At 45.3% G+C, this 18978-nt stretch overlaps 5 protein-coding genes across 5 annotated transcripts; 4 read left to right on the plus strand and 1 right to left on the minus strand.

Moving 5' to 3' along the window:
- Positions 1 to 874: 874 nt before the first annotated feature.
- PPTG_21336 (hypothetical protein) lies at positions 875 to 3385 on the plus strand (the record flags this gene model as incomplete). Its single annotated transcript, XM_008896589.1, has 9 exons — positions 875 to 946; positions 1010 to 1476; positions 1580 to 1826; positions 1851 to 1916; positions 1941 to 2116; positions 2196 to 2339; positions 2490 to 2817; positions 3159 to 3222; positions 3261 to 3385. 9 exons carry the CDS (start codon positions 875 to 877, stop codon positions 3383 to 3385), a joined length of 1689 nt encoding a protein of 562 aa, XP_008894837.1.
- A 939-nt stretch (positions 3386 to 4324) lies between these two features.
- Positions 4325 to 5288, plus strand: PPTG_21337 (hypothetical protein; the record flags this gene model as incomplete). Its single annotated transcript, XM_008896590.1, has 2 exons — positions 4325 to 4444; positions 5109 to 5288. 2 exons carry the CDS (start codon positions 4325 to 4327, stop codon positions 5286 to 5288), a joined length of 300 nt encoding a protein of 99 aa, XP_008894838.1.
- Positions 5289 to 8949: 3661 nt separating this feature from the next.
- Positions 8950 to 10824, plus strand: PPTG_21338 (hypothetical protein; the record flags this gene model as incomplete). The annotated part of the gene is made up of 4 exons (XM_008896591.1): positions 8950 to 9009; positions 9628 to 9862; positions 10188 to 10235; positions 10796 to 10824. The coding sequence occupies 4 exons, from the start codon at positions 8950 to 8952 to the stop codon at positions 10822 to 10824; spliced, it is 372 nt and encodes a 123-aa protein (XP_008894839.1).
- Positions 10825 to 11648: 824 nt separating this feature from the next.
- Positions 11649 to 12608, minus strand: PPTG_03597 (hypothetical protein). The gene has a single exon (XM_008896275.1). It carries the CDS (start codon positions 12584 to 12586, stop codon positions 11714 to 11716), a length of 873 nt encoding a protein of 290 aa, XP_008894523.1. The 5' UTR covers positions 12587 to 12608; the 3' UTR covers positions 11649 to 11713.
- Positions 12609 to 13528: 920 nt separating this feature from the next.
- On the plus strand, positions 13529 to 15164 carry PPTG_03598 (hypothetical protein; the record flags this gene model as incomplete). The annotated part of the gene is made up of 4 exons (XM_008896276.1): positions 13529 to 13681; positions 13740 to 14154; positions 14233 to 14283; positions 14368 to 15164. 4 exons carry the CDS (start codon positions 13529 to 13531, stop codon positions 15162 to 15164), a joined length of 1416 nt encoding a protein of 471 aa, XP_008894524.1.
- Positions 15165 to 18978: the final 3814 nt, after the last annotated feature.

Below are 18978 nucleotides of genomic sequence, written 5' to 3' on the forward strand. Positions count from 1 at the left end.
TACACCAGACCGAGGGTGTGCAGAGACGGTCGACAAGGCCACCGATAAAGAAGAGAATGTGGAAATCACGGCAAGTTCTGCTGACCAATGTTAGAGATCCCATACTAACTGTCATGTACTATACAAGCTAGCATCCTTCTTGTATCGTGTGCGGGACAAGTTTACCGTTGATCAACAATAGTGACGCTGTTGCGCCATCTACTGCATCGAGGAGCCTCCATCTGACAATGGTACCCGTTGCATCAAGCGGAGTGATAAAATAAGTATGCTACTTACTTGGTGTACCTGTAGCAGGCGTTGAAGGTCGTGAGTAACGCAGCTTGGACACAGAGTTTGCTGAGGTACCTTTCGAAGGCGAGACTGTACCTCTGAGACCCACATCTCCCCATATCGAGACGGCGACCCGACTGTGCCCTGCATCGCCCCATATCCCCGATAGTACCAGCACTAGCGACTCTGCGTATACAAGTGTAGATGAATCTGCCGAGGAACTCAAGTCCCAAGTATCGGACACGACAACAGGTTAGATATCTTGTCTACTACACGTTTAGCATACACGATAAAAAAACTAACCTGTATGGGATCTACAGATACCAACGTTGATAAGTCTGACAGCTTTTAGTAGACTGCCGGCTCAATGGTGGAAAACCTGAGCAAGAAGCGGAACGCGGCTATCCTCGACGAGATTGCCAAGCCTGGTTGACTCGGTGCGAGAACGCAGCTACCTTACCCGTATATGGACGGCCCGTGCGGAAATCGCCCACCAAATGCAATGAATGATGATTATCCAAGACTTTTTGATGGATGGCACGGCCCAACCGAGGAAGCTGTGCGAGCTGCCACTAGCCCGGCAAATGCAGTATTGTTTTTTTTTATGATCCCGCGCTTGTGGGAAGACATTGCGGTGGCCAGTGGAGAGTATTTCATTGAGAAGCTTGACGAGCGAGTGGAGGACCAGTACAGCAAGTAAGTTCAACGTGAACAAAAGAAACCTGGCTATCGTTGTCAGACACCCGAGCAGATTCGTTCCAAGTTACAGCAGACACCACCGATCACGGGACGAGATATGTGTGTGTGCATCGGTTTGCTAGTCACTCGGATAATTTCACCCAATAAGGATAAGTTACAGCATCACTGGAAGAAGACGGACGAAGGGGCTACTCTTCCTGGATGCTTTGGTCGCTTTATGACGCGGGACCGGTTTGCACACGTGGCTCGAAACCTCAATTTCAATAGCAACTATGACCCTCGAGCTGCTGTGGATCGGGCATGGAAGCTACGACCGGTTATTGAAGCTCTCCAACGAACCTTTTTGGCAGGCTACAGACCACCTCCCGTCATGGCCTTCGACGAGGCCATGCTGCCGTCCAGGTCCTCGTTCAACAGGATGAGATTGTACATTAATGATAAGCCGCATAAGTACGGCACAAAACAGTTCATGTTGTGCTGTTCCTTCACGGCATACTGGTTTGTTAAGTACGTGAGCCTGTTTGCTGGCACGCTCAAATTTTTTTTAAACTCTAAGTCTGTAATCGTGTCTAATACCGATTGGTGCTTTGTGGTATCTTGTATGATACAGGTTTGAGGGTTGCCTGGGTAAGGCTTCCACAGTGAATGGTGTCACACTTCGAGATGAAAGGACTGGACCGGTGGTAGAAGTGCGCAATCTGCGTGCTGCGTTTGGCAATCAACCTTCACAACAAATGCGACTCATCGTCACGGACAGATTCTATACGTCGATCCCTCTTTCCATGGAACTGCTTACGATGGGATACTGCAGCGTTGGAACTGTCATGACAGGACGCAAAGGGCTGGCTGCGCAAGTCGTCCCAGACAAGAAAAAGTAAAAGAAGGAGCCGTCGAGACCAAAGGGGAGAGATAGGGGCACGTTCACGTTCGCTGGGTCTACTACTCTGGTGCCGGGCATGATTACTACGTAGTGGTGGGATAATCGTCCAGTTTATCTGTTGTTTTCTGGTGGAACTACTGTGCTCGATCGGATCGTGCGCCGTGCCAAGAGTTGCCTACAGGATGAAGTGGCATGCCCGAGGCTTGTCAAGAAGTACCAGACCTTCATTGGAAGAGTCAACGTACACGACCGGTTGCGCCTTCAAAAGTGAGTTGGCTAAGTATGATATCGTGTATTATATCGATTGCACTAAATACTAATCATGTATCGTACAATTTGGTTCCAGATATTCGCTCCAGCTGGCCGTTCGCTTCAAAAACTACTACAAAAGTCTCCTCTTAGGCTTTGTTGATCTCGCTCTCGTCAACGCCTACATCGTGTACAACCACGCACGCAATGCTGACGACATGCCCAAGATCTCCCACTTTGCGTGCTGCACCTCGAGCTTTGCCAGATCAGTCCTCAAGTCTGAAAGGAGTTGCTAGACACGTATGGCCAGGTATTCTTGCCAACTAGGAAGCGAGCTGCTGCGGCCCACATGCCTATCCCAACTGAGGACAAACGCAAGGGGAATACGGAGGGGAGCAGCAAGCGCAGACAAAGAGCCTGCAAAGTCTGTTCGCTGTGTCCCGTACCCGGGAATACGAGTGGTGTTCCAGACGGCCGCCCGCTGGGATCGGTTCCTGGCCCCGCAGAAGTCAGCGCCTCCCCTGCACCCACTCGTGCCTACCGTGCCTAGGACGGCCTGGTCCTACTGTCGATTCTGTCTACGACGACTCGAGGAACGCAAGGTTCCGCTGAAGAGGTGGGCTCGTTCGAATTGGAGTCGTCGGGACGGAAGCCACGGAGCTGCCCGACACCGGTACGCTATGACGAGGCGGAGAGGTGTCATCAAGATGAAGAACGGAGTATATTTAGTAGTTATGTAGCGTCCAACAACATGCAGATCTAACAGGAGGGAACGCGCGGTGGCGTGCTCCCCTCACTCGTACAATTTCCCTGCCTTTTGCGAGACGACGAAGGAAGAAGAAGAACAAGAACTTAGTTGTGTTTAGACTCTGTTTCTTTGGTTCTTAGCGTTACTACCGCACTGTGCCTACTTACACGAGTCCTTCTAATTTCAATCCGTTGCCTGCCCGACCCCGTCAGGAGAAGGTGTACGACAGCTGCTGAAGGATAAAATCACTGTCGGCGTCACCTCCTTCCAATGAAGCACTTGGGTGTTCAACAAGACTAATAAGACGACCAGTGTGGCCACAATACTCCTGTGTACCTGTGCAACAAGGTCAAGCACTCCGTCAACGGGCAAGCGCGTACATGGATTGAAATCTGGCATACTACTGGAAAAAAGGCACTCTGCGACCAACCCGAGGGAAGCGCAAATTGCGCGTGCGCGCGACGGAGGATGACGAAGTGGCGGACAACAAGGGAACGCCACAGCGCCGTCGAGTGGATACAAGCACCAGCAATCAATAATTGCTTGCGTGAAACTGTCCACGCCATCATTGATTACTGGAAGTGCCCCAATTTTGACTTGGTTTGAATAAATGCATTGAGTGCTGATTTGGAGTTCTAAATATCGACAAAAATATCAATGTCTCTTTCGCGGCGGTGCCTAGTCTCTATTTCTACTCGCATTTCTCAAGCCGAGCTAGATATGGTAACAGCGCGTAATGTGTCTGAATGCCAGGACACGGGACATGAGAAGCTGATCGGAACACGATACCAGAGCCTTCCACACCAAGGGGTGGAGTGGGGGGAGGGGTAAAGGCGACCCCAAAAGCAGCCTTAGCCAAATTAACGCAACCCAAAACACCTGAACCGAAATACCTAACCTTCATCGAGGACGGATGTCATAACTTTTTTAAATGTTCATAAATGGAGTTACTCGTAGGACATCTATCGCCAAAGCCTCACTGCTAAAAACACAGAGAACGGTGGCAGAGCCCTAAAAGGGTCTGAATGCGACCATGCTTGGTTAAACTGGGTGCTCCGAATTTACAGCTTAAAACGGCAGGCATAGCTTCGGCATTACCAGGATTTTAGGATTCAACCCTTCCCATGGCTTAAGGTTGCGGTGATTGGATCATCGAGTCATGGAGCTTCTGGCCAGACACATCAGTGACCAGTGCCAGATTTTACACAAAGTGCAGGCCAAATAGCTATGGTCTTTCCCGCCTCCGTTTCGCTTCGGCGGGATCATAGCCTCCTGCGTATAACTATACTGTCCACACGGGCTTCCGTCCCGGGGGAAATCGCAGTTCAAACCTCGTACTGAAATATGCCATAGCAACGAGCTTCAAGTGAAGAATTTTGACCTAGCTTGGTTACGTCAATCACTAGTGTATCTAAGGAATTTCCCGACACCGCCGGACAATCAACGACTAGTGTTCACAATCCAATTGACTCCAAACAATGCAGAATTTACCGGAGTTAAAGCGTCTACAACGCCTCGATGAGGCTGAGAACAACGCATTGAAGAAGTTATGCCAACATTCGAGCATCTTCACCGGATGCGGCAAGCCTACGGAGCAGGTAGTTCTGTGATCCAAGGATCTGTGTCGCACTTGGAGCAACAACCCCGTCCACTCAACCAGGCTCGTGAACTAACAGACCAAGCCGAGACCATTTGCGAGGATGTTTTTTTATCAGAGCCCTCTCTGACGAATGCAGTCATCGCCAGCAAACACAAGACGACCGTATGATCGTGTTCCGACATGAAGCAGTACGTCAGCAAGCATCTCATTATCAATCGATAGCATCTCGCCATTATGCTGGTACAACTATGCAGCAATCCGACAATATGGGCGTCGAGGTGATGAACCTAGCCGATAGCGATCAATCTGAAGCTGACGAGTAATATTGCTAAGGATAACTTTGGAAAAGATTCATAGCTTGACCCGTTCGCTTTTTGCATTGAAAACGTAGTTCTTCTGCTTTTAATTGAATTCAATTGCATGTGTACCGTAAATGAAGTATGAACCTCCACATCACGCTTCAGCACACGTAGCCTAGAAGGGTGAGTAGTTAATGCAATCTCAAAGGTTTCTCTTCAAGCTGCCGATATTGTGGTGTACATCACCCCGCTTCTCCTGCGCGTTGAAGATAAGAAATACGAGACCATACCAGAAGTTTTCTGTATTGTGATTGGAAGTGGAGCTTACTCGAAGCCGTAGAGGATACCACCTTGCCTTTTCAGTGCGTGAATAACGTCTCTGGTCGTGATCGCCTTTCGATGGGCGAGCTGAGTATACATGTAAGCGTCCAGTACAAGGCTACCGACAAATACTTTGAGCACAGCCCTGATCTTCTCATAGACAAGACCAGATATCCGGATCACCCCAGCACATCGCGCAAGTCGACGAATGGATCGCTTTGAGATACCCTGTATCGTTTCTCTGAGGACGCGTCGATGACGCTTAGAGCTGCCCTTACCGAGCCCTTTGCCACGTCCGGTCGTATTCCCTACCAAAGCATCAACACATTTTAGCATTAGGCACCTATCCTGCACATAGCTCCAGCGTGATCTCAATAATATGCCATACACTTACCCACCTCGAAGGTCAGCAGAATTAAACCAGAAGACCCCCCCCCCCCCCCCTCCCGTTCAAAATCAACAAATGATGCCTAGCTGTACCTAGCCCATGCCTTGATTGGTTCAAGCACATGATCTACCGAGCTACCCAACTGGGGTGGTCTCGCTACCTACTGGTCCGATCTGAGAGGTCTTAGCCTTTAGATCTGGCTACACGCATTCGTTTCTATCTAGTGGATTATTCTGTGAGGTCTCGACTTTGAGTCTTAAACATTGCCATGAGTACTTCTCCTGTGCGTAATCGAACATTGTAGAAACGGCTCGACAGCTGCTGCTATTACTTGAGCCCAGGTCTTCGTTAAAGGACCATTAGCATTCTGTGACGCTCTCGTTGCTCCATTTTTACGTGGCTTTCAGCTCAGATATCAGCTTACTATGCAACGTGTCCAGCAATTCTTGAACAATGCCATGCTGAACGGCGCAATTGCAGCAACGTTGAGTACCGTTGTCTTCCTCACATAAAGCATAGTCCGAACCACTTCTGGCCAATGGAGAAGCATTTTCCACCGAGCTTTCTGGTGTACCGGATGGACTGCCGCAAAACCCTCTGCTGTTGGGTAGAGTAGATAAAGGCGGCTGGGATACGGCTGTATTGCGCGGATCACGGTTCACATCGTGTCGTAGATGATTACAAAGTTCCTACTCGCTTGGTTCATATGGGTACTGGCTGCGGAAAATGCGGCTATCGACACGAGATTTAGCTGCGTGAGCTGACCGGTCCAGCTTGATGCACTTGGTCGCATCTGTACGTTCGTACGCCCGACACAGACTCGCAAACTTTCTCTTCTACTGAGCTAGTAACAGTGTGGGGTGTGGTAATAAAGCCCGGTGCTGCGAAGACGAGGGAGAAAGTCTTGATAGTGGGAGCTGGAGATGGCGCTCTTCTTACAGGAATTACGCGGTACGTGCGCTAGGGAAGTGCTATGACCAGGAAGAATAGCTCCACGAAAACCAGGATGCTCCAACAGACACTCAGTAGTCATTGCAGCAATCCCAGGGCAACGTTGTGCGTGGTTTAGCTCCATTTTAGAGATATACCATGATCCACTTGGAATATGTGAGAGTTTAGTTGTAGGCTTTTTTCGCCGCTGTATGGTCGCTTCTTCAGTAATTTTCGATTGACGTTTGCGTGACAAAGCTATGAACCAGTTACAATCTCTTTTGTGCTCAGAACACAGCCATTTTACGTGGGTTCCGCCACCTTCTTTTTTCCTCTCGACACTTTTGTTCATGTTCAAGACGTAGTGTTTGATAAAAGAACCTGCCGTCTCCAAACTGACAAAGTGTATGCGCTGCTCAGGTTCTGCATATCCAAAGTGAGATTTCAGATCAAACTTGTGCGCCTTACCCTCTGAGGATCTCATCCTAACCGCCGAAACTTATGTCTGCAGTCGCTGGCTTGTGATAGAAGCCTTCTAGCAACTTTCGTACTAACAAAAGGTTTGTACAGGAAATACCTACCAAAACAGGATTAATTTTGCAAATATAGAGAGACCCCGCCATTTTATTCTGGCCAATCAGATTCTTTGTATCTTCTTCTGATAAATTGATCGGTAGAGGTGGACGTGCTTTGCGAGTCGTCATGGAGCACTTCAACCTGCTTTTTAGCTCTTAGACCCTCCTTGCCCACCATTGTGCAAAATTTGTATCTGATTGGCTTATATTATTGACATATTGAAATGGGCGGTTCGTAGTACTTTGAAAAAATATAGTATGGTAATTAATACTAATGCCGTGCAGCGCCATGCAAGCTCTAGATATTTGGATACTTAACCCTTTCGCGAGCCACTTTAGTAAACTATAGTATACCAATCTAGGATAGTCGGTATCAAAAGGAGGCATTTTGCCTCCTTTAAGGCGAGTGATGGACCACCTTCAAATCTTCCAAGAGTGATTTGCTTGGGTTTTTATGCCCATAACAACCTGTTGTAAACGTACTTAATTATAAAAGGAGGCATTTTGCCTCCTTTAACATGGATACATCGTCTTACTTAGTTGAAAACCAGGAAAAGGGGGCATTCTGATTCTTTTTATCGCGAAACGGTTAATACACATTAAAAAATTGTTTCTTTAAAATTTTGAAATGCTACAGCCAGGTATCTGAAGGGACCGACAGAGATGGCGCGCTGCCCGGTCTGAAAGAGGAGGTCATGTCACCGCCTATCATCAACACTCCCCATAGAAGTGCTGAGAGCATGCTGCCAAAAGGTGAGGCCCAAACCAAAATCTCAGGAGCCGACAGCGTAGGTGCGCAACCTGGATCAAAGCAGGAGTGCTTGGCAACCGACCATCGTCAGCGCTCATAACGAATGCGCTGGGGGGGGGGCATGCCACCAATACCGAAAAGCAAGAATAAGACTTCGTAGTAACTGAAGCGCGAATAAGGATGGGCCCCACTTCGCCAGCGACACTGGGACTTTTTACTTTTCTTAGTTGAGAATTTGGTGTTTGCCGTCTCTAAATCAATTTCAAACGTGTCCCAGTGTTAACTTCGTATTGAGTACATGTGCTGCATCGAGATGCATGTATATCTGAAGCTGGACGCATCGCATTTGTGTGGTTTATTTACTAACTGCTCCGTCATTCTAGTGGCTTCAATCCCTATGTTGAAGCCATAAGGTAGCTTTAATATGACTGGATCACATTCGTAAAAGGTTGCTTGAATGTTGTTCTAGGCCGACTGGGTCAACATTCACACCTTTTGGGCACACAAGAAAACAGTTTATTAGTTTCTGAGTCATATTAGCATATAAATATTCACTATTAGATTTTAAATAATTACAGATATATCTGTAAAAATGTTATTTGACAGGATCGTCGACGCTTTCCGATCGCTCCTAAAACTCTGGATATAAATATCCAAAGAACACAAACAGATGTAGGGTGGCTGTGAAAGTTTCTAGAAGCTTCCATCCGTCTGAACTGCGGGGGCGGCACTTTTCTTTTGGCACCCCCTCCCCCAAGCCCCTTTGTCTTCGATTAGAAAAAGTAGTTATGATGCCAAGTCATATATGTTATTCTACGCCGGCAATATGGCAACTAATTCAGGTTGATGTGCGTCAATGAGCGTGTCATCAGGTGGCTTCTTGCCCAGCATTGTCGGGCTGAATGACAGAAGCTTAGCCATCCAGATGCACCTTCACGCTGGCGATGGGGCGCGTTACTCGAGTTGTCCTCGATCTACAAGTTTTAGCTTAATAGATCACATCAGGTAGTAGCCAGACCCCAGCTTCTATCTCATCTTCTACGGGTCAAAGTGACTTTGACCTCCGAGGAATCGTCCAATATGTATGCTCGTGCACTAACCCTGGGATTGTGGAAGATCTTGCCACGTCGGCGATCTGTGAGGCAAATTGACCTCGAAACATGAGGGCTAGCCCATCGGGTCTGAGTTGTCCAGCCCACAACGTGTTCCCGTGAGTCATTGCCTATTGTTGTCAGCGTTATGATGCCGCTGTGGCGTGCGATTCAAAATGTCCTCGACTTACGAGGACTGGACCACCTGGTAGGCCTCCACGCTTTGCGGTGTGCCGTTGGGGGTCCTCCAGCTATTCTAACGAACGTGGCATATCTATACGTGTCCATTTGGATGCTTCGAAGCGAAACGGTTCAAGCCTGAATCACCTGGTACTCAACGTCCTGGACTAAAAGGTGACCGCTATCGTCTCATTCCCAGGATAGCGGCCATATAACACCCGTGAATTGCTCAGCACTACTTGGCCCCAACCCCATTCCGCATTCGACAAATTCTATGATCATTTACGGCGTTCCTATTCAAAGATGTTTAGATTAGACTACTTGAAGCTGTATTAGATTGGAGGAAGTTGGCTCTCATGGCGGATATGCGCTCATTTTTAAATTTGCTGTCACTGCATATCATGAATGCAATGAAAGTCCGCCAACAGCTGATGGAGAGTGGATACGTGGTCCTGTACGAGGCTGTACCTGAAAATCCTCTATCAACCTAGGGTTGATCGCTCGCTACGTGCAGCTATCCTGATGCAACGGCATTTGGGATGGCAAGGCCATTGACAAGCAAAGTACACGCGTCGTGCTGCCAGATGAGCTGAGTCGGTCTTTGTCGACCTTATTTCGGCGCCACTACCTGACGATCTTTCCACAGACGACTGCAAACGAGTGGCGTGTCGTGAAGACAATTGCTGGAGATTCATACCAGCCTGTCCGCCACGATTTCCCTCCACCACTGGCAGGTGTTGGCGCTGTTGATTTGGCTGCTCTTCCTGCTGAGCTGCTGCTGGCGACCCAGGATGACACTGCCATCTACGGGTTCGGATACGATCCAACTCGGATCCCATTCGCTTGGATAGAGGAGGCGTCATTTGTTCCGTGGAAATTTGGTGCGCTCTATGGCGGTTTAGGACACCAATAACATCTTCGTCCACTGCTACCTGGACACGCCCTTTTATCAAAGAGACCTGGAAGGAAGTGACCGTAAGCCTGTACCAGTAATTGACGTCATGTCCGTGGTCGACGATTTGTTCTGCTATGTCCTCAACTGCCATTTCGTGGCTTCGGGGACGAACTCTCTCCGCAAGCATCTCAACCGCTTTCACGCCTTCTTCTTCACTAGGCCAACGCTTTAAAGAGTGCGACGATTCGTGCGCGACCACGGTATGATGAACTGCAGAAATTTTTTTTTCACTTACAATTCATGCTTTCTAGTGACGTTTAAGCAAATCCCTATAAAATGGTATGCCAATGTCTTTGCTGGTGAGTATTCGTGAAACTCATGCGTCCTAATGATCTAAAATGTAGTGGATCTCGCGCACAATTCCCCATTTCACGATGCTGCTGAACTAGTACCGGCTTTCCCTAACCCATCACCACGGTTTTTCATCGTGGTTGGAGCAGCGAGAAGGATAATTGCTACTCAACACTACGAGAAACCACCGTGGTCAGCACCACTGCACCAGCTCATTAAAAAATGTGTTCATTTCTTTCTATAATAATTTGGTCAGCGTTTTCTCGCTCAGTCGATGACATCGCGCTTCTTCATTGAGTGGAGCTTGTGACGGTCTAGCCCACCAATTGATTTCTTCTGTAAGTGGGCACAGAGTTTTCAAAGCGTGTCTAGACGTCACCCTCAATTCCAGTAGGTAGGGTTGCTCTATCTTATTTGCAACTCGACTCTCCGATCGAGTGTATCTCCCTGCCCCTTGTACATCGTGGAGGAGACCATACAAACGATAGAAAACTGCTCCACTTTGACGGAAAGTGTCCTAGACATGCCTGTCCTGCTCGGCGCTAACTTGATTTCACTTTGGTTGTAGGCACGAGCATCCGAAAAAAGTGGAAATAGGTCAGTGTCCATGCACCCTTCCATCGGCGTTGCGGATGGCCCTCTACGAATTCTCACAATAATGCCAGGTGGGGTTCGACCAGGAATTCGCACTGTCACGTCAGCGACGTTGTCGTGGACCACGCAAAATGTAGTAGCAGGATGGTAGATAATGGTTTCCAAAGTACCCATCGTTCCGTTCGCTACCATTTTTTCTGCTTGGATGGGATGAGTGACCTGTATCGGCATGCCCGCAACGAGCTCTAAGTAGAGAGCCATTCTACCGAACTTCGTGTCCGGAAGCATCATAATTGCTTTCACTTCAGAAATGCCGAGCTTTCTCAATTTACCTTTCAAACCAGCAACGACATGAACTGGAAATTCTTCCTCTACCAATAAATGGTAGCTCGATAAAAACAAGTTATTAATTGATAGCCGAGTAGTATTGTCTGGCGTAATGAACGATGTCACACTCTTGCGTTCACCCCACTCTTCCAGTGTGTTCGACTTAGTAGTGAGATGTGAGTTAACCAGCTCAACAAATTCGGGTAGCCACGTGCCTCACCGAGCGAATTGACAGCCCCTACCCCATTCTGTATCGACCCGAAAGCGGACCGATTCTTCCAGCATAATGACATCGTGAAACCTAAAACACAATTCATATCCAGCAAAATCATTAGCCTTGGGATGACGACTGGAAATTGGATCTCTGTAGAATGGCTCTGCTCCAATAGGTGGAAGCTGAAGGAAGTCGCCCACTAGAACTATATAGTACATCATCGCTCTCTCTGAGGGTGTCCAGGGGTACTCTAGATGCTTTTTTATGCAAAGGAGGAGCGGACGATGAGCGGACGGAAGTGGCATTGTTGATGTTAAAAATGATGAGAATACTTCGAAGTATTAATCTCGACTACGACTGATTTGCTAAATATTTTGCTATAGCTCGCTTCTCACGGTGCCATTCAGCATGGGCAACCCATGCACCACGTGATCTAAATCTCTTTCTGCATCCTCGCTCTGGACACATAAAATCAATCTCTTCTTCCGACGACGATCCAGAATCTTGATTCAGAACCATCTCCAACGCAGCCGCACGCAGCTTGAAACCTGGAAGCACATCACCGCCATCGAGATCTCGCCATTTGCGATTGTGCGCGCGATATACCTGTCCATTGGTGTCAAGCTTGTACTCGTAAATGATGCGATGTTGAGGTCGAGGGTCGATGAGCCATCCCAACTGAACGCCATGTGGAAAATACTCATCTCGCATCTTGCGATCGAGTACCTTGCGTTGTGAATTTCTATCAGCAAGCTTGTCAATCTCTACAACGAATGTGGGAACGAATGGATCGCCACGATATGTCCAAACTTGATCAAGAGCCAAATTTCTGTCAACATCTCGCGGTGTGTAAGCAACATCGGGCATTCGGACTGTTGGTTTGCCAGTACTCTGTTCGAGAATGAAAGCTCCTTGTGAAGTTGTCACTCTTCCTCCTTCACTCGACGTCTCAGCCCAGTTACCCAGACGCTGCGCGATCTTGGCTGCAACTTTCTGATTGCCATACACAACCATTCGATATGGCGTGAAGTGGCCTTCGTCGATGAAGAAAGCAGGTTGCTCACCGAAAACAGGGTTGATAAGCGGACCGTGCTTCGCCACGTACTGATTGAGTTCGTCAAGAGTGATCCCTGGGTAGTCTCGAACGCAGCACAAACTCTTCTTCGTTTCCAAGTCACGCACAAGCTGCGCGAGACGCTTCTGCTGGTCTTTCTTCATGGCCATCTTCTCTTTGCACTAGGGAAAGTTCGGCAATGCCATGAATTCATGATTGGATTGGACAAAAATCATAAATTCATGAAACTTATGTGAAACCATGAATTCATGATTTGATTGGACAAAAATAATGAATTTATGCACGCTGTGTGAAACCACCATGAATTCATGATCGGATTGGACAAAAACAATCATGAACTAGTTACCGCGTAAAACCAGTATTGTACCGACAAAAAATGGCGACCACCTTTATTCTAGTTATCAGGAGCAACGATATCAGTTATGAAACACTTCTAATGTTATGAATTCAGATAAATGCGGACCAGTCCAGCGTGGGGAAAAAATCTATTTTAAAACTATATGCTTTTTCTATTTACCCCCTATACCCCCTTTTACTTATTATAATATTCTTTATAAAACTGAAAAAAAGATAGACACCTGGACACTGAGATATATAGCTTGATCGAGAGTTGCTATCGCTGCTTCTAATGAAAAGAAAGATGGACATAATAGTTGGACGCAAGCCGGACACAACGCCGACCACAACAATGAGCTCGGCATCTAAGTGTGTCGAAACATAGCAACACCCCCTGTTTCGATAAAGGATACAAAATAATCTCACATGGACACTTCGATAATGTCGATTCCGCTAACGTGTCGTACTCATACAATATTTAGAGATGACACTATAAACTGATGAGTCCGCTAATGTGTAAATACTACAGGATTGCAGTACTCAGATATAAAAAAAGGATGAGTCCATCGTAAGCGAAGAATATATAGAATATACAAAACATAACCATAGTCATATAGATACGAAAAATGTGCAACTTCATTAAAAGCAATGGGGAGCAGTGTAAGCTTGCTCGCAACAAAGAACGATGCGGAAAACAACCGATTATTATTGATCGAGAGGAAATTATTGTCGTAGAGACTAATATAATAGAAGAAATGTCGCCTCAACCGAATACCCCAGCTATTGCTGAGGTTGTTCATACACCAACCCCATCGGTGATCAAGCCCGTCGAGGTCTCGAATATCGATGTAAGCAAAGTTCCAGAATTCGATGAGTCGATTCTCGCACCGGTGATCGCGGATAGCGTGGTATATAAAGAGGATCAAAGTTCGGAATCAGAATTAAATAATTCAAATGATTACACAGAAGATATTGCAGAAGCGGAAAATGAGTTCTTCTTCGAGCAGTACATCGAAACGGGGCAAAGTAAAGCAGTTCGACGTAAAAGAAAATTCCTTAGACCCCATGGATGTTATTGGAGCGTTTAACGAATACATTGCCAGCAAGAACTTGGATATTAAAGTATCGGAAATGATTGACAGCAATGCGTACTTTGGTGGATATCGCTATTGCTTTTACATTCAAAAAGGCAACAAAACGCTAAGACATGCCTATTGTAAGAGCGAACAGATGATGATCAACATACCAATCATGATTGACGAGCTGAATGTTGCTCAATACTGCGTTTCAAAGAAGATCTACTATCATCGTCTATACGACCTGTGTTGTTTGATGAAGTGGTCATGGTTCAATGACAACAATAATACTTGGAACTTGGCGGGTATGCTATATAAGAAACAACACGTCGATCTTGGTCTGATGCGTAAAACTTATTTGTGTATTCTACAAACAATGACAGATCGGTTTGATCAAGCTGCGGCATTGAGAGTGTTTAACGATTGGGAAACGTGTAAGTATCATCCTAAATTAACAGAGTCTCATATCAAATCTATTGCTGGTGGAACTAATCCAATTATATACAACACGTGGAAAGCAGAATATGAACCAAAGGAGATCAAGGAAAAGAAAGATAAGAAAGGTGATGACCTTACTGTTCCTCATATTCCGAAGTTTCATATCTACTACGAAAAGGGAGAATTGCCGCCAATCTTCGATTGTAAGAACACAGAAACGTATCTTGATGTTATCAATCTAAAGAAAGGAGCTGTTGCAATGGAGAGACTCTACAAGTTTATCAAGAACAACATTGCTTACATCTTGCAAGGTGGAAACGGATATTACTTGACTAAAAATCGGGATGCATTCGGAGAAATTGATTACGTGGTCATCAAAGATATCAAACAGTTTGATATGATGTTTGACATCAACAATGCGATTGAACTTGACGATGATGGACAAATTATGACTGATAACACAGAATTTGATGCAGATAGCATTATGCGTTTGCCATTACGCGATGCAATCTACCACTATCGTGACGATATCACATACGGTAAGGTTGATTTTATGCCATACAATGCCAAGACAGGAGCTTGCGACAGTCAATTGTACAAATTCGATTGGAACTCGAACGAAGTCTTTAACAAATTCAATGGATTCGTTCATACCTACGATCCTAACTTTGTTGTCGATGAAACGAAGTTCAACTGCTTTACAGAGCATATCAAACACATTTGGGGTGGTGGTCGGGAAGATATTCTGAGCTACAATATGAAGTTGTTTGCATGGTATGTTCAAAGACCATACGAAAAGTCAGGGTCATGTGTTGTGCTTGAGGGAGAAGAGGGGTGCGGGAAAAACACGATTTACGAGATTCTCTCAATCGTGTAATTGGAAAGAAGTATTGCTTGGAAACACCCAAAAATAAAATCTTGACTGGTCGATTCAATGCGTCGCGCGAGCATAAGATTATTACTGTCCTTAACGAAGCAGCTAATGTTAAGCAATCTTCGCATGAAGACCAAGATGAGCTCAAGGATTGCATTACTGAGCCAACTTGTATGATTGAGAGGAAAGGTATCGACCCATATCGAATCACAGACTGCAACAATATTGTTATTGCGTCTAATAACTCATACAGCGTGAGAGAACCATATGCGTCGATTCGTGTATTTTACTTTGCAAAAGTGATCGTATCGGGGAAACAGCCTACTTCGATCAGATCCGCAAACAGTTTAACAAAGCCGACGGCGGTATTCATCTTTATCATTATCTCATGAGCATTGACCTGGAAGGATATCACCCACAGAATAATGCACCATTGACTAAAGAGAAGTCTGACATGCAACAGTCAGCTATTAAAAAACCGATTTAATGGCTTATTGAATGTGTAGCGAATGGAACCAGTAGCAGTATTTTCAGCACCGCTCAGTTAAATCAAACACCAAGTACTTTAGAGTTCGTATCCATTGATGATATGCTCACAAAATTTACCCAGTGGATGATCGTGGAATCAAGAGACACATCATCATATACACGAGATCGTTTCTCGAAGACTCTGACTAAGATTCTTGGATCTAACTATAAAAAGCAAGTCGATCGAGTGCGTCGAAGAGGATACGACCTATCCGTTGATTCTCTCAGAGAAATGATTATCAAACACACTCGACGAACTGACTTGTTCGATGATAAACAGTAATCAATCGAAAGTTAGGATCACTATTTTTTTAAAGATGCGATGTATGAAAAAAAAAAAATCTTGGAACTCAACCCTCATGTTGAGTTTCCATCCATCTGACATGCTTTTGAGATTTGAAGTGATATGTTCTACCTCTATATTGATACCGACCGCCGCATTCACAGATAACCTTCTGAGCTCATTGTATTGCTTGCATTTCTCGGTGAGCACCTCTTTATTGGCTTCCCAGTATTTCTTTGTATTCATTTTTTGCTTTTGTCTTTTCAACAGTCCAAACGAAGGAACCTTATTCACGCAAGTTTTATTGAATTTATTGATCCATAAAGTTTCATAAGCGTGCAGCTGATGCCTATCGGCAACTTCACACTGCTTGATCAACATAATCTTAAATTCGTATGGACCATACTTTCGGAAGTATGGATAAATTGCGATTTCGCATGCTGTTTTGCCTTCATCCCAACGCTTGAACTGAGACCGATGTCCGATCATACGATGCTTGAGTTGATTAAATGTACTACCAACGTAACAAATGTCGCTTTGGCTACAAATGATTTTATAAACTGAACCGATCATGACTATTGTTATACTTATAGCATCTATACATCAAGATCAAACATAACTAAAGTTATCCCAATCGAAAGCTCCCGCTTTTAATGCGACGACGAGTCATGGGAGGAGCCATTCCTACTCCGCTCACATCCCTCACCAAACCACGCAATGGAGAAGCTTCAGGTCCAGCCGCGGTAGCAATTCCGTCCAGAAGTCCGGAAGTGATTGGCTTCCAATTTGACTTGAGGAAAGTCCATGCAGCACTAGCACCCTTCTTAATACCATTCCAGAGATTACCCCAGAAGCCAGAGCCACTAAGTCCTGACTGATGAGTACGTAGAACTTCGCGGTGGGAAATTCTCAATTTAGTCCAGATATAGTGTAGCAAATTGCGTGTGACCCAATCACATCAGCAGCGTCGCCGCAAAACTGGAAGCGTTGGCTTCCTCGGGCTCAGAAGCAGAACTTTCACCAACTTGGAATGACGCAATTGCAGCGGTCTCTAGTCGAGACAGTCTCTCCTGATGCATTATCTGTTGACAAAAACAGTAAAGTTAGTACATAAAACGAAAATTCAATAATGAGCCGAACCGCCGAGTAATACCAGCTTTTGGCAATTCTCAATAATAAATAATTGTTACCCCCGAATACCATAATAATTGGTTTTCAATTATTTTTTTCCGGGGCCTGGTCGAGCGTGACGCGAACAATTTGCCTTCTCTAGTCAAAGCGATTTTTTTTTGTGGATGTAGTCGCTAGCTTAGTGCGCTCGTGTTTTTTTCAGCGACGTAGCGATAGATAAGGTATACTAAGTCTATGGTATGTAAATCTCAGAGTCAAGTATCTTAGTGGCTCTCCGTACGGATCGTGAGAACGGTGGTTATCCTAGCCTGTAGTTATTGCTTGGTGCACTTCAACATTGCCTGCTTGATCAGCACCAATATTAATTAATCAAAATAGAGTAGCAAGCCCAGTCGCACAAATGACTGATATTTCTACAGTATGCCCTCCGACTTTGAGGGCCCCAAAAGGGTGATCTTAATTTGGGTGCTCATAACTTTCGAAGAAGAAACATCTTGAAACAAACACGGCATCAAAATATGCAAAAGCTGCTTGACTTTGCAATGGGGAGTTTAAATCGCGCTACATGCTTAGGTTCAAATGTAACATTTTATATGCGGTTCCATTTTAAAGGAATCCGTTGACGACCTAGGTGGGCACTTTTCAATCCTACGTATGCCTTGATAGAAACTTTGATGTGTAATATATCTGATAAATTATTTCTAATACTATTATAGTTGTAGTAGCGCCAAGATACGTCGTTGTACGTCTTATAGACATAAATAATTGTGTCTTAAGACTTATTTGTGCAAATAGCTGCACAAAAGATTTCGTCAACTGGCAACTTTGTAGTCAGCAGGCTTCAGTAGTGGACGTCTAACCTGTGTGCGATGATGCGAGTGTTGATGAAGTACAACCGAAAGAAGGCTCGGAAGTCACAGACAAAAGCAATTAGCGATGGTTTTGTGCTCAACAACAGTACTACTTCGTAATAATAGTAATACTAAGTAGATTGAAATGTGCTCAGTTAAAACTACTATTGAGTCATTCCATGCAAGGGGTTCGATAAGGACGGTCATGATTTTTATTAGGTATGGAACCTGGAATAATGGATGATGGCCAAAGCAGCCAATACAAATACAAGTGTTACGAGTAGGTTTGCAAAATAAATTCATCAATGTTGCATTTAGTTTCTCGTCTGTATTTACAACAGTGATACATGTATTGTATTCAAATACCTTACTATTAATTATACATTGCATCTCGAAGTGTTGGTCTCTGATGTATCTCCATTATATTTTCTGGTGTACTGTAGTTGACATCAAGGATGATGAGATTCCTCCGTTATGAACTACAGGTTCAGAGCAGATGGATCCGAGATTTTGGCCGCTCCATCCATAGTCCATAACCATTTGGGGCCCTTTTTCCGTGAACGGTAATAATCGATTTCATGTAGTAGTTCTGGAGGAAATGACGAATGAGTCTGTTGCGAATCTGTGCTTCCCTGATGTGGTTTATCGTATGACAGTCATCACAGTTGTCGATATACGCCGATCCTGTAGATAGCATTGTCGTTATGCACATCCATTTGTCAACAGCATTGTCGATACGCAGGCGCAGCCGTAGACGATCCGTTTCACCTGACTGCAACTCGTATTTGGAGCTGGCTGGTACTTACATTGTATATGCATGCGTAGCCTGCACTACAGCATTTTATCTTAAGAAATACTCTTTACACTCGATGCCTGGTAACGAGTTCTTACTTATAATAAATTTATAAAGTCCATGTTTCCTTTCCTGAAGTTTATCATTGCTCACAAAACTAAGATAGGGAAATCGACTGGTTTGACATATATACAAAGTTGTATTGAGGGTGTTCAATCACCATCCAGAGAT

This window comes from Phytophthora parasitica, assembly GCF_000247585.1.
Source record: "Phytophthora parasitica INRA-310 unplaced genomic scaffold supercont2.4, whole genome shotgun sequence".
Lineage (NCBI taxonomy): Eukaryota > Oomycota > Peronosporomycetes > Peronosporales > Peronosporaceae > Phytophthora > Phytophthora nicotianae.

Coding starts and splice junctions, on each gene's coding strand:
- PPTG_03597 (XM_008896275.1), bottom strand. CDS start 12,586: ATGGCCATGAAGAAAGACCAGCAGAAGCGTCTCGCGCAGCTTGTGCGT.